The sequence below is a fragment of the Podarcis bocagei genome, assembly GCF_964188305.1.
Source record: "Podarcis bocagei genome assembly, chromosome: 1".
Taxonomy (NCBI): Eukaryota; Metazoa; Chordata; class Lepidosauria; order Squamata; family Lacertidae; genus Podarcis; species Podarcis bocagei.
Window position 1 is genome coordinate 11478446 of NC_138125.1, and position 15536 is coordinate 11493981.

At 45.7% G+C, this 15536-nt stretch overlaps 1 protein-coding gene across 1 annotated transcript in view; it reads left to right on the plus strand.

The window, feature by feature from the left end:
- MTHFD1 (methylenetetrahydrofolate dehydrogenase, cyclohydrolase and formyltetrahydrofolate synthetase 1) overlaps window positions 1-7747 on the plus strand; it is a 68600-nt gene extending 60853 nt beyond the window's left edge. The window contains exons 27-28 of the mRNA XM_081191959.1: window positions 3555-3663; window positions 3960-7747. Coding sequence (XP_081048085.1) covers window positions 3555-3644 — 90 coding nt within the window. The 3' untranslated portion in view covers window positions 3645-3663; window positions 3960-7747. The remainder of the gene's footprint in view (window positions 1-3554; window positions 3664-3959) is intronic.
- The last annotated feature ends 7789 nt before the right edge of the window (window positions 7748-15536 follow it).

Genomic DNA, 15536 nt, shown 5'->3' on the forward strand with positions numbered 1-15536 from the left:
GCCCAGCTCACCTGCAGAAAGAATACCACTGATTAAGGGTTATGATCCCTTGTGTGTGAAGCGAGCCTTCTAAAGAGCTGCATAAAAATTTACCATTGCTTCAGAAGTAATCTTAGCGGGGGGGGGGGTGGAAATACGTCAGCCAATTTGTGTAGCTCTGTCTTGCTTTAAGACTCTGCCGCCTGCATGGCCCACCAGCCAGGATTAAGATATTAGAAGCGGGAGCTCATGTCTCAGCTAAACTTGGAGCTTTCTTTTGCAGTGCTGAGCAGGAAATTCTCCATCCACCTAATTGAGCTCTCTGCAAAATGGGAGAAAGAGTGGTGGAAATCTTTTTCTCTCTTTCTGAAAGAAAGGAAGAAAGAAAAACGAATCGGAAACGTGATTAAGGTTCATCACCTAATGCCTGGTGTGGGAAAAGTGAGTGGAGATGCTTTTCATTCTCCCGTCTCGAACCTACAAGGTCATTCCATGAAACTGCATGGTGGGCGATCAAAGCAGAAAACAGCGTCTTCCTCACACAGTAAAATTGTAGAGCTGGAAGGAACCCCGGCGGTCCTGTGTGAGTGTCTGGAGGCAGTTGGAGGATGGATGGTGGCTAACAGATTGAGGTTGAATCCTGACAAAACAGAAGTACTGTTTTGGGGGGACAGGAGGCGGGCGGGTGTGGAGGACTCCCTGGTCCTGAATGGGGTAACTGTGCCCCTGAAGGACCAAGTGCGCAGCCTGGAAGTCATTTTGGACTCACAGCTGTCCATGGAGGCGCAGGTCAATTCTGTGTCCAGGGCAGCTGTCGACCAGCTCCATCTGGTACGCAGGATGAGACCCTACCTGCCCACGGACTGTCTCGCCAGAGTGGTGCATGCTCTAGTTATCTCCCACTTGGACCACTGCAACGTACTCTACATGGGGCTACCTTTGAAGGTGACCCAGAAACTACAACTAATCCCGAATGCGGCAGCTAGACTGGGGACTGGGAGCGGCCACCAGGACCACATAACACCAGTCCTGAGAGATCTGCATTGGCTCCCAGTACGTTTCCGAGCACAATTCGAAGTGTTGGTGCTGACCTTTAAAGCCCTAAATAGCCTCAGCCCAGTATACCTGAAGGAGCGTCTCCACCCCCATCATTCAGCCCGGACACTGAGATCCAGCGCCGAGGGCCTTCTGGCGGTTCCCTCACTGTGAGAAGTGAGGTTACCAGGAATCAGGCAGAGGGCCTTCTCGGTAGTGGCACCTGCCCTGTGGAACGCCCTCCCACCAGATGTCAAAGAGAAGAAGAACTACCAGACTTTTAGACGACAACTGAAGGCAGCCCTGTTTAGGGAAGCTTTTAATGTTTGGTGCATTACTGTATTTTAATATTGTGTTGAAAGCTGCCCAGAGTGGCTAGGGAAGCCCAGCCAGATGGGCAGGGTATAAATAATGAATCATCATCATCTAGTCCAACCCCCTGCAATGCAGGAATCCTGCCCACAGCCATCCCTGGGTCAGTGTATAGTTTAACTATGGAATTCGCTTCTACAAGATGTAGGTATGTAACATAAGCAGGTTGTCTGGTGGGAGGGAAATGCCATGCTAGCTTAACCCGGCAGGTGTGTTGCTGCTGCTTTCACTGGTAGGGAGAGGTGGGAGAGCTATGAGAGAGGGAGGTTGATGCAGTGCAGGCGATCAGCTACACCCGTATGCCCATTCCATGCTGACTGCCTCTTCCTTCAGATAAGCAACAGTGACGCCCCTGCCAGGAAACGAGCTTTGTGGTTCCGCCCCACGGCATGAGCTGTTTCTAAGCGTGCAAAGTTCTAATCGTGGTTACTAGTCCTCATAACCTGTTTGGGGGCTTAGATGATCTGTGAGAAGTGAGATTGCAGGGAACCAGGCAGAGGGCCTTCTCAGCAGTGGCACCCCCCCTGTGGAACACCCTCCCATCAGATGTCAAGGAAATACAGTGGTGCCCCGCAAGACGAATGCCTCGCAAGACAGAAAACCCGCTAGACGAAAGGGTTTTCCGTTTTTGAGCTGCTTCGCAAGACGATTTTCCCTATGGGCTTGCTTTGCAAGACGAAAACGTCTTCAAGTGTTCCGATTTTTTTCCGCTCCCCCCCTTTTTCTAAGCCGCTAATAGCCTTTTAGCCGCTAAGCCTTTAATAGCCGCTAAGCCGCTAATAGGGTCGCTTCGCAAGACGAAAAAACCGCTAGATGAAGAGACTCGCGGAACGGATTATTTTCGTCTTGCGAGGCACCACTGTAAACAACTAACGGACTTTTAGAAGTCATCTGAAGGCAGCCCTTTAATGCCAGGACCTGCCCATAGTGGCTGTGGCAACCCAGTCAGATGGGTAGCATAACACTACTACTACTACTACTACTACTAAGAAGAAGAGGAAGAAGAAGAAGAAGAAGAAGAAGAAGAAGAAGAAGAAGAAGAAGAAGAAGAAGAAGAAGAAGAAGAAGAAGAAGAAGAAGAAGAAGAAGAATAGATTCAGGTAGGTAGCCGTGTTGGTCTGACACAGTCAACATAAAAAAATAAAAATAAATTGTCCAGTACCACCTTAGAGACCGACTAAGTTTCTTCTGGGTATAAGCTTTTGTGCGCATGCACACTTCTTCAGATACACAATAATAACAATAGTTATTAATCAGGGTTCAGATTTGAACATTAGCAACCCACAAAGACCCACAGGCTCAAGATTGTCGCTGAAACGAATCCACACGTTTACTGGTGCTTCATTCAAAGCGTACTGTTGCCTTCTCATGAACTTTGAAGCCAAACTCGAAGCAATGAGCTTTCCTCTCGTACTTTCCCAAAGAGCCCCACCCAGAACAGCAGGGGCCTGTTTGCAGCAACCAAGAGAGCAGCTGGCGTTTTGGATGGGGGGCTTTTTGTCTGGAATGCCAAAGAACTAGCAGGCAGATGGAATTAACTTTCTTAATTCCTCCCATACCTCCTTTCTGGTAGAGGCTTGAGTTAAGTTGTGGGTTAACAGACGACACAGCGATTCTTCAAACAGCTCTTGTTTATTCATAGGCCAGAACAGAACTGAACTGAAGGGTTCAGCCAGCCTGCTTATATAGAGCTCCACTAGAACACAACAGTAACCATTTTCTGTAACTATCCAATCACTGAACGTCACTTTCAATCTCTTATTTGCATATGTGGACCTGAGTGAAACCTATCTACAGTATCCTTCTGGCCCAGGGTGAGAACTTCAGTACATAACAGCTTTGCTGGAAAGAAGATCCCAGCTTTGCTCCCCTGTCCCTTTCTCCTTGTGAAGCCACAGGGCAAATGTCAGCTGTACCAGTGGCAGTCCTGCCTGGGAAGAGAGGTGCCAAGTTTTTCAGTTGTCTAGCCAGCAGGAAGAGGGTTGAAACGCCTTTGTCTTGGTGGTCTGCTTCCTGCTAGTAATAGGACTTTGGCTTCAAGCTGGTCCACTGACATGACCCAGATCCAGCCAGGAAGCTCTTAATGTTCTTTGCTCCTGTTTCCAGCTCCATTTTTTATATTTGTTCAGTTCGTTTCAGTTGATTTTCCCCCTTTTAATTCCTTCCAGATGAGCACAATGCCAGGACTTCCAACTAGGCCTTGTTTCTATGACATTGACCTGGATCCAGCGACTGGAGAAGTGACCGGCCTGTTCTAAAATGAACTGACAATCCAAAGTGAGTACTTCATTGCTTGCTATCCTGCAGGACTCCCCGCTTGCAACTGCTGGCTTTTTCCTAGCTCTGCAATCACGTCTGGTCCCACCATTCACTCTTCCCTGAAATAACGTGGAAGCCTTTTTTCCATCATGCAATCCCTATTCTGCAATCCCAGGAACATGCATGTGAAAGAACTACATAGTTGTTTGACCTACATAGCTCTAGAGAGCTGCAGTTGGCCATCTATTTTCTGCATTTTTCATCATGGCTTGCGGTGCTAAGGACTAGTAACATGATTTCTTTTCTTTTTGTAGGTATCCAAGCAATGCCAGTTTAGCGAAACCTGAAGAAGGTACCTCAAGGGGACACTAGGATGTCTTCGGAAACAAATTAACCTGCTGCATTTTTTAAAAAATAATAATCTGCAATACTGTATTTTTAATTAGGTTGTCTACTTTTTAGTTACTACAGGTGAAAGTCTGCATCATGTTAAAAGCAAAGAGTGATCACCAGAATTAGTCATATTCAGGAGTAGATCTATGGACTTAAATCCATTGATTTCAGAGGGCCTACTCTGGCTAATGTTGGATATCACCCAGAAACCTTTTAAAATGGGTTCAAAACGTGGTTTTAAACAGTCAGTGAAAAGCAACATGCGGTTTTAACCAGGGTAGCAAACTTATTAAAGATGTTTTAATTGATTAATCACATGAGTTTCGATCTATGCAGTATGCATATGGGGAAACAGAATATTTCTAAGCAAAAGATAGTATTTTCTTTGTTGGTAGATTGTATGTGTCGTCTTTGGCAATATCAAAGAAGCGTTCTTTTGGAAAGAGATGCTAGAGAAGGCTTCTTTTAGAATGGTGTTTGCCTTCTGCACTTTTTATATTCACAATACTTTGTTAAAAAATCTGCCTAGCTAATTGGAGGAGATCCTTTTTTGGGTTGGTTTTAAAAAAAATGTGATCATGTAATCCTAACTGATTAATCAGTTCAAACACTGCAGCCCTAGCATCCTCTATTAGTGCCTAATGTACAAAAGTGTGTTTTTAACGTCTTAAATCTTTGGTGTGATTATGAATGCTAGTACATTCCCATGGAATGGGGCAGGCAACTCTGCACATATCCCCAAGCTGCAAGGCAATGCACTGTTCAATGGCAGAAGCATGCAGACAGTAACCCAGGTTCAATCCCTTCAGTTAAAAAGATCTCTGGAGGCACGCCTGAGAAACTCCTGTGCCTGAGACCTTGAGTTCTTGCTTCTCATCGTAGGCCGGGGTCATCCAGTCCGGTGCCTTCCAAATGAAGGATGAACTACTACTCCCATAAACCCTGGCCATAGGTCATTGCCGGTTGGGATTCATGAGCATTGGAGGCCAGCAAAAATCTGGAGGGCGCTGCATTCCCTAAGTTGTTAGTAGACAGTGCCTGCTAATCACGATGGTTGTATACAACCTCCAGGATCAGAGACAGCTGCTGGAAAACAACAACTGGGGAGTGCCATCATCCACGTGTCCTTCTGGAGGACTTCCCACTAAGGCTTCTGGTTGGCCACTGTGGCCAAACAAACCAGCATTCTGACGGTGCAAAGGGTGCTTTGCATGGTCTGTTGTTGTTCAGTCGTTTAGTTGTGTCCGACTCTTCATGACCCCGTGGACCAGAGCATGCCAGGCACTCCTGTCTTCCACTGCCTCCCGCAGTCTGGTCAAACTCATGCTGGTAGCTTCGAGAACACTGTCCAACCATCTCGTCCTCTTCTCCTTGTGCCCTCCATCTTTCCCAACATCAGGGTCTTTTCCAGGGAGTCTTCTCTTCTCATGAAGTGGCCAAAGTATTGGAGCCTCAGCTTCAGGATCTGTCCTTCCAGTGAGCGCTCAGGGCTGATTTCCTTCAGAATGGATAGGTTTGATCTTCTTGCAGTCCATGGGACTCTCAAGAGTCTCCTCCACCATAATTCCAAAGCATCAATTCTTCAGCAATCAACCTTCTTCATGGTCCAGCTCTCACTTCCGTACATCACTACTGGGAAAACCATAGCTTTAACTATACGGACCTTTGTCAGCAAGGTGATGTCTCTGCTTTGCATGCTCACATCAGTTTAAATGGCCTTCACCTCCTGTTCGGCAGCAGTCAACTCCCCTAATGCAGGCCTGCAAATATATGATCAGCCAGTCTGAATGTGCGGATGGGGGCACATCAGTTAGCTTGATCAACCTCCCTTTTTATTTAGTAGTCCTTGGGAGGCAGCAAAAAAAATGAAATAGAGGACAATTGACGAGCAGGTTGGTGGCATTGTGTTTGGCTCAGCGGGCGACAAGTGGTCTATTCTGAGATGTGTAGCTAGTTTAAATGATACAGGGAAGTGGGTGGATGATTGTGTTCCCTCTAGCGACAGCTCCCCACGCAGTGGAGCAGAACTGCCCATCACTTGAGCAATGCTTCCTTGAGTAGCTGCTTGGTTTACTTGCTTGCGCACACACCTGTCTTGAGTCTATGTTTGCTTTTGTGCACCCATGAACAGAGCCTGTCTTCCTCATAGCAACTGGAGAAAGGAAAACTTCAAAGCCAAACTCTGTTTAACTTCTTCCGTTTTTGCACTGCTTGGGAATTCATTTAACAAGCATCTTAGTTTTCCCGTCAGGGATTGGGACTCGGCACATATCCAGTGCAGGCTGCAACCAAATAGGTCATCTTGTCGCTTGGATGCCAGCCAGCCATTGTAGCAAATTGCCCAGATCTCTTGGGATCCCTATGTTGCCCTCACTGGGATTTGGTTCTAAGTATACTTTTCCCTGTGGGTGCTTGATGTCTGCACGCTGCACCTTTTAAAGTCCTGCTGTATTTTCATTTTGCATTGCTTCAAAAGCTCTGCTTGCTGTAGGGGTTGTTCCGTTCCTGGTTTCATTCCAGATCTGGAGTTTATTTACGCCTACCCTAATGATTGTCAGACAACAAGGAGGGATGGGAACGATGTGGACTTGTACGGTCAACCTTGATGGCTTTTTGGGTGATTGCAGAGGCATCTGCTGCTGCAAGACACCTTGTTTGCACAGGATGTTCCCTTACACTGGGAATGTACAAAATACCTGAATACCTCTCCTTTGAGTCCTTTTCTGACTCTCAGTTGTGCAACTCTGACAAAAGAACTTAGAGATGATGGATGGGAGACTTTCCTTGCTCCGTCCCTCTCTCTTATTTCATAAAAGGGCAAAGTCCTTGGTTTTGCATGCAGGAAAATGTCCCAGGTTCAATGCACAGGTAGGGCTGGGGGGGGGAACCCCTTTTCGGAAACCCTTAAGAGCCACTGCCAATCAACGTAGACAAAGCTGAGCCAGATGGACCGGGTCTGTATTAGGCAACTTCCTATGTTCCTGTGGGTTTTTTAAAACGTATTTTTAAATTAATTTTGAATATATGAACATACAATCAGCTTCAGTTCCCCAACCCAGTAACAACCCCAGCTACGTACAGTTGCATTAGTGACAATAAAGTAAAACATGGGCTCGATGGCTGCCGATTTATAAAGTGCTATTTCACAGGCTCCCATGTGTCTTGGGTGGTTCATATGCTTGTTCTTTCTTTGGTGCAAATGAAATAATTCCTGCGGTTTTTATGATGGGTTTACTCCTGTTTGAAGTCCAGATCCTGACCTCCAAGAGAGACCCAAATTGGCCAGTTCTCTTTCCATCTCCGTCAGCATCGCTTAAGAGAAATTTGCGTGCAGTCCTGATTTTTCTTTTTTCCAGAATCCAAAGGCTTTGCCTTCAGTGCTCCTTGGTGGGCACCTCTTTCTATTGGTGGGGAGACTGGATCTCCCACATAAGACCTCAAGGATGGGACGTTTCCTCTTGCTTTGACTTTTTAATAGGTCCCTGGTGTTCACTGCCAAACCTTTATTTCTTTTGTGCAACATTCATGTTTCTGTTCAAGTGATCAAACAAGATGCAAAAGCTGTTTCAAATAAGGTTTGTCTCTCTCACACACACACAGAGGAACATCCTTTTTCCTCTCCCCCAAAAGATATATTACTTCCTAATGTGAAAATGCAATTGTTGCCAGACTTGTAATTAACACAAATAAACTGCTACATCTTTGAAAAGCTCTCAGGTACTTGATGAATGTGCTGTGATTAATGTAGAGGAACTTGTTTTTATTATGAGTTCCAGAACTGTTTTGGGCAGGAGCCCTGGTTACTGGAAATGGATTATAAATGCTGCAATATTTGCATCTGCAATGCACCAACATGGATGGGGTTAAACCAGGGTCCTGTGTCTCTGGAAAGGGGAAGGGGAAATGTTCACATATGGAAGGAAATTCTAAGGCCAGACATATAGTCAAATGGTTTTTGATGTATATCTGAGCTGTTTTCATTACCTCTGTGCCATCACCCTTCGTTCAAAGAGATCAAGGGCATACTACTTCTCATTGAAACTCTTCTTAAAGCCTTCAGTTTAACTTAACCCTTATACTCTTTACCTCCTCAACCCCTACTGGAAAAAAACCTGAGTTCATTTTAGATTATTCTGTAGTTTAGTGGTGGTGCATATGCTTTACAGGTAAAAGATCTCTAAACCACTGAGCCTCTTGGGCTTGCCAATCAGAAGGACCCAGAAGCTGTACGCCGGCTCCCTTGGCCAGTAAAGCGAGATGAGCGCCGCAACCCAGAGTCGGTCATGACTGGACCTAATGGTCAGGGGTCCCTTTACTTATTGGGAAGAAGGAAATTCATGCAACAATTAGTTTATTGTCTTACCTGTAAAGAGCTTTGAAGCTTAAGATGTTTCATGTTCCCTTTAAACACCCCCCCCCCCATTTTTAAGCATTGTGTTCAAGCAATGACAGCTGATAGGGTTCTCCAAGGCAAAAGGAACCAACTGTTTTGGTGTCCTCCTAAGATAGTTATTCTGCATGCAGTGTGCTGTACCCTGAGAGACTGGCAACTGGTGTGCTATGAGGAATAAATCACAAAAGACTCCAGCGCCCGGCCACCAAGGAGGCTGTTGCACGCCGTTGTGATTTATTGCTGTCCCTCTGCCTGCTCCCAGTCATTCTTTACTCACAGCGAAGCCATAAGCTCATCTATCTTCTACAGCTCTGTGCTGGAAATTATCTGAACGGGCGCTCTCTGGGCGCCGAGATTGCAGCAGAAGTCCCTCTTGTCCAGCATGTTGTCTCTGCATAAATCACTATTAGAGCACCGCCTTCCAAAGAGCGTTGCATACCCAGAACAAAAGGGTCGTTAGCAGAGGGGCTGTAGAGGTTGTGCTATGCAAGATCAGGCAGCAGGTGCTGGGAAAGACCCCACAGAGCTGCGGCCAGCCAGAATAGATTGTACTGGGCTAGATCAATAGTTTGAACTGGTAGAAGGCCACTTCTTCTGTTTTCATGTCCCTATGTGGGAAGGTAGTTCTTCTTGCACAACCCGGCAGGTGTTTTTTGGGGAGGATCATAGAGTTGGAAGAGACCCTGAGGTTCATCTAGTCCAGCCTCCTGCAGTGCAGGGATATGCAGCTGTCCTATATGGGGATTGAAACTGCAACCTTGGCATTATTAGCAACACGCTCTAACCAACTGAGCTGTAAGGTGAAGAGTGCCTCTCAATTTCTTCTTCTTCTTCTTCTTCTTCTTCTTCTTCTTCTTCTTCTTCTTCTTCTTCGAAAAAGGGTGTACTACCCATTTGGGGTGTTATGTACTGAGCTGAATCCTAAAACAACAGGATCCAGAATGCAGCAGTCTGATTGGTCCGCAGGAGCCACCCAATCCAGTTCCAGGTGGAAATGAATCAGTGACCTGATTGGCCTGCAGGAGCAGCCAATTAGACTTCTGGAGGAGGTGAATCCGCAACCTGATTGGCCTACAGGAGCAGCCCAGAATTAGCCAATCACACGGGGCCCATTGTGTAAATAATGCATATATAGCTAGACGTTTTGGGGAAAGATTCATTCATTGCTACTATGAGCTGAATAAAGAGCATGATATTCACACTCAACTCCGAGTATATTTCAGGGGGAAAGTGTCCTAAGTTTTAGAGGATGCAACAGGTAGAAAAATAAGTGGTCCGCCATGACCGGTAGGAAATCTCAAGTGGTCCATGTGGGAGAAAGAGTATGGGAACCAGTAATCTAGGGTGCATTCACAATTAAACATTTCCACCCCTCCAGTTACTTAACCAAGGCTCTCTGCCATTCTGTGGGTCTGTACTGAGAATTGCTAAAGTGGAATCTCCATTCAGCCACAAACTTGGAATTGAAGAATAATGGCAGAGAGATTACTCTACCAACGGCACACATACAAATTTGTGTTAAGCCGTGGGTCTCGAGTTTCGAGAAGGGTCCCTTGGCAAGACACAAGACACCTTGGAGAAAGGGAGTGCAAATTTCCAGGAAGGAAGAGCTTCCAGAGGGAGGCAATTTCGAGACAAACTCTCTTTGCGGCATCATTTAACTCTGCAATCAGACAAAATGCTCCGTTAGCCAAACTAGCTGCAGATGAGCAGATAGGGAGATAGGACTCATCTCTCGGGCCAGCTCATCCATTGCAAAGGATTTAACTCTTATTAGGACATTAATCCATATTATCTTTACAAGGCCAAGCAAAATATTACAAGATGCTGTGCAAGCTTTCAAGTTCTCCATAACTCTTATTCGGGTTTGCTGGTAAACAAGTGGAGAGGAGGGTAAGGAACTTGCTATTGCTAAGTTCTGGAGATCTGTAAGCACAGATTTATTAGCAGTTGGGTTTACATTGCTTGGGAACCAAATTCTTATGGAAAAATCGACTGGCAAAGATACATTGACAAAGCAGCAATGAAAATTCAGGTAGGTTTTCTGCAGCTTGCTCCAGTTTTACATCATACACACATAAGAAAGCAACATCAGCAGGGACCACCTGCTTCTTCTGAGGAAATGGAAATACACTTTTTCTGAAAGAGGGAAATTGTATTATACCGACTAATTTGTTTGACAAGATGCTGCACTCTTTGAGGGGCATTCTGTTTATTATATCTCTCTGTGTATAATTTATTAATTTATTATAATTATTATTTATTCAATATATATACCGCCCTTTTTCAGAAGATCCCAGGGCAGTGTACAACATTAAAAACACGTTACAGAACATCAGTGGTAAAATAATAATAAAGACAGACAACCTATCATACATATTAAAAGTAAGGCGAATAGCAGAGATTTACAATTAAGGAACGATAAATGTATTTACCAGGTATGGTTGCAACTCAGGTTGCTAAGAATGTCGTCTGCCCATTTCCCTGCAAAACGTTGATCATTTTTCCTGCAGAGGCAGTTATCTTTCTACAAGGGCTGACATGGATGCCAAAATCCAGCATCATCTGAGCTCTGGGAGCGCAGCGTTCTCCTGATGGAAGTGCAGAATGTTTGAGGACCGGGACATTCACAGGGAAACCAAAATGCTTGTTTACAAAGCTATTGTCCTACCAATCTTACTGTACGCTTGTGAAACATGGACCACTTATAAACGCCATCTCCAACTCCTCAAAAGATTCCATTAATGGTGTTTCTGAAAAATTTTACACATCACTTGGGAAGACAGGTGAACAAATGCACTGGAAGAAGTGAAGATCACCAGTGTCAAAGCAATGATTCTTCAACATCAACTTTGTTGGACGGGTCATGTTGTTCAGATGCCTGATTATCATCTTCCAAAGCAACTACTCTATTCCAAACTTAAGAATGGAAAACGAAATGCCAGCGGACAACAAAATAGGTTTAAAGATACTCTCAAGGCAAATCTTTAAAAATGCAGTATAAGCATGGATAATTGGGAAACACTGGCCTCCCACTGGAGAATAGCCTCTCCCAAAGGTGTCGTGGACTTTGAAGACGCTCAAACTCCGGACAAAAGGAGAAACGCGATGAGAGGAAGGCACACTTGGCAAACCCTCACCGTGATCAACTCCCGCCCAGAAACCTATGTCCCCACTGTGGAAGAGTATGTGGATCCAGAATTGGCCTCCACAGTCGCTTACAGACACACTGTTAAGACCATATCACAATCTTACTCGGTTATGAGTGATCGCCAAAGAAGAAGTTAATGAATTCTTTCTCCAGGCCAAAACAGAGCCTCCTCGTCAGGTGCAGGCTACCAGCAGAAAAGCTAGATTATAAGGGTTTTGTGTTATGGAGAATCAAGGCAATCTTAGCAAAAAGAAAGTGGGGGTTAATTTAAGGTGGTGTGCTAAACAGAAAAACTAACGGAATCTGTTAGCAGTGCTTCTTCAGAGAAAGGGATCCCATAGGCTTCTGGAATATGCTGGACTACAACTCCCATCGTGCATGGCTATTGGCCACACTGGCTGGGGATGATGGGAGTTGGGAGTCCAACAGCCGTTGGCGGAATGCCATAGGCTTCCCCTCCCTGCCTCATAGAATGAAGTCCCATCTCCAGATACCCCATGTTATGTACTGAAGTCTCACCCTGGGCCAGCAGGGGGATACTGTAGATAGTTATGCAAATGAAGGATCGAAAGTGACATTCAGTGATTGGATAGTTTGTATGCAAATGAAGGATCGAAAGTGACGTTCAGTGATTGGATAGTTTTAGAAAGTTGCAACAGTTACATTGTTCTGGAGCTCTATATAAGCAGGCTGACTGAGCTCCTCAGTTCAGTTCTGTTCCAGCTTACAAATAAAGAGCTGCTTTGGAAGAATCGCTGTGTCGTCTGATATGTTTGCCCACAACTTAACACCCCACATTTCCTGCATTGCAGGGGTTGGAATAGATGACTCTTGGGGTCCCTTCCACCTCTACAAGTCTGTGATTCTACAAAATATTCTCTTCCTTCAGGCTAGGATCGCACTGCTGAATGGCTGACTTTGGCATTCAGCTTGATAAAGCTGGTGTTTTCATTAAAGGGTTTAATCTGGAATGCATCCCCAATGTTTGCATGAGTCGCAATGGTGGGGGAACCCATAGCATATCAACCAGTCTGAAGACATTAGTATTGCAATCACCGGCTGCATCTGTGCAGGCCTGGCCTCTTGTACTCGTTTCCCATGTGCGGGAAGACAGCCAAGACAAATTGGATTCCTTTGATAACGTTCAGACTGGACCAGCTGCTACTGCATGAGCATAAAGGCCTCAGCCAAGATGGCGGCGTTCTATCTCCCGTGTGAGAGGAAGGAAGACTCTGAATGCCAGTTGGTGGTGCTTCGATTTATTACATTTATATGCCGCTTTCCATTCATTTTGGGTCTCAAAGTGGCTTACAAGCAATAAATAACAATAACATGCTGGCTAGAACATAACAGAACGTCACAAATACAGAATAAACTAAATCATCAGTAAAACAATTGCAATCTATAAAGCACAAAGCAACAACTTAAACAATAAGCCATATTATATTATTAACAAATCAATTCAGCATTTATAATCTATAACACAGGGGTCAGCAAACTTTTTAAGCAGGGGGCCAGTCCACGGTCCCTCAGACCTTGTCGGGGGCCGGACTATATTGGAGTGGGTGGGCGGGAATTAACGAATTCCTATGCCCCACAAATAACCCAGAGATGCATTTTAAATAAAAGGACACATTCTACTCATGTAAAAACACGCTGATTCTCAGACTGTCCACGGGCCGGATTTAGAAGGCAATTGGGCTGGATCCGGCCCCCAGGCCTTAGTTTGCCTATCCATGCTATAAAACAATATTAACCTTTAGCCAGATCCAGCAGGGCTTCTTATGTTGTTGACAATGGAGTGTGCCTCGGGGGGTGAAGTCAAACTGCTGCGTTAGGAGACCAGTTTGGGGCACAAGCCTGGGCAGTGTATATTTAGGGAGTCCTGGGCTGCCCAAAGGACAAGACCTGCCTCTCAGCGCTCGTGGTGTGGTCCAAAGGAAAGCAGAGCAGTACATGTGAAAAGGATCTAGGAGTCTTGGTTGACCACAAACTTGACATGAGCCAACAGTGTGACGCAGCAGCTAAAAAAGCCAATGCAATTCTGGGCTGCATCAATAGGAGTACAGCATCTAGATCAAGGGAAGTAATAGTGTCACTGTATTCTGCTCTGGTCAGACCTCACCTGGAGTACTGTGTCCAGTTCTGGGCACCACAATTCAAGAAGGGCACTCACAAACTGGAACGTGTCCAGAGGAGGGCAACCAAAATGGTCAAAGGCCTGGAAATGATGCCTTATGAGGAACGGCTAAGGGAGCTGGGCATGTTTAGCCTGGAGAAGAGGAGGTTAAGGGGTGATATGATAGCCATGTTCAAATATATAAAAGGATGTCACATAGAGGAGGGAGAAAGGTTGTTTTCTGCTGCTCCAGAGAAGCGGACACGGAGCAATGGATCCAAACTACAAGAAAGAAGATTCCACCTAAACATTAGGAAGAACTTCTTGACAGTAAGAGCTGTTCGACAGTGGAATTTGCTGCCAAGGAGTGTGGTGGAGTCTCCTACTTTGGAGGTCTTTAAGCAGAGGCTTGACAACCACATGTCAGGAGTGCTCTGATGGTGTTTCCTGCTTGGCAGGGGATTGGACTCGATGGCCCTTGTGGTCTCTTCCAACTCTATGATTCTATGAGAGCAGTATGTTTGGCACCAGCTTGGCTGTAGCAGTTGCAGGAAGGAAACACACGAGGCACCATCCATCCATCTTAGGGACTCCATTCTGGATTTGTGGAGGGTTTAATCCTTAGCCTTTTCGTCTCTCCAATATGTCCCCCAAGGCAGCGGAGGTTTAGGATCAGAGTCTTCCTTCTCCTAGATGGGCTACCTTCCCAGGCTGACGAGCCCCATGTGCCTCTTGTTCATAAACACGCCATCAGAATCCCCAAACGCTTGTGTAAGTCGCATCTCCCATTAGCCCTGGTCACCGGGGTTTCCTGGTTGGAGCAGATGGGAGCTGGAGTCCCACAACATCTGCAAGGCCACAGGCTCTGCATCCTTGACCTCATGGATGTTCTAAACCAGCCTCCTCCAGTCTGATGATGTCCAGATGTTGAGGACTACAAACCCCATCAGCCCCGGCCAGCATGCCCAGTAGACAAGGATTCTGGTGGCTGTCAGGAGTCTGCAAAATCAAGAGGGCACCACTGCAGGTGTGGAAAAACGCCTGGAGGTGAAGAATAACAGGACAGGTACCCAGACTTGTCTCAAACAGATAGTGGGCAGTCATGGGATAGAGCACTGGCTGCCAATTAGTTTCCGGGCCCAGTTCAAAGCACTGGTTTTGACCTATAAAGACTTACACAGCTCAGGAGCTCAATACCTTAAGGAACGTCTGTCTCCATTTGAACCAACCCGAACACTGAGTTTGTAATCTCTATATCCCCACCTCCTTGAGAGGTCTGGAGGGTGGCAGCATGAGACGGGGCCTTTTCTGCAGTGGCTCCCCAACTATGGAACATTCTCCCCAGAAAGGTGAAAATACCCAGGTTTTTGGTTACTGAATAATCTATGGCCTGCTAAACGTGCGAGAGACTCTTATTATTATGATTATTATGCTGTGTGTTATGTTTTCATTATTATGCTGAGTAAATTGTGTTCTTAATGTTGTACACCGCCCTGGGACCTTTGGATAAAGGGAGGTATATAAATTGAATGAATATTGTAGTAACCTGGCTGCAGTATAAAGGCTGGTTCACACATTCGTGTTTGCCAGTTGATGAAAAGAAGGTAACTTGTAGATGTGAATGGGGCAATTATTGCTCTGACACAAGGGAGGCAGTGCTCATACCCTGAACCATCACAAACACCCCCATGTTTGAGGGAAGGGGAAGGCGCTAGCTCTGCGTGGAGAAGGTGTCAGGTTCGATCCTCGGAAGAAATAGTTTTGCTTTTTTTTTTTTACAAAGGATCCGGTATGAGACGACGGGAAAGGCCCTCCGCCCAGACCCTAGAGAGCCA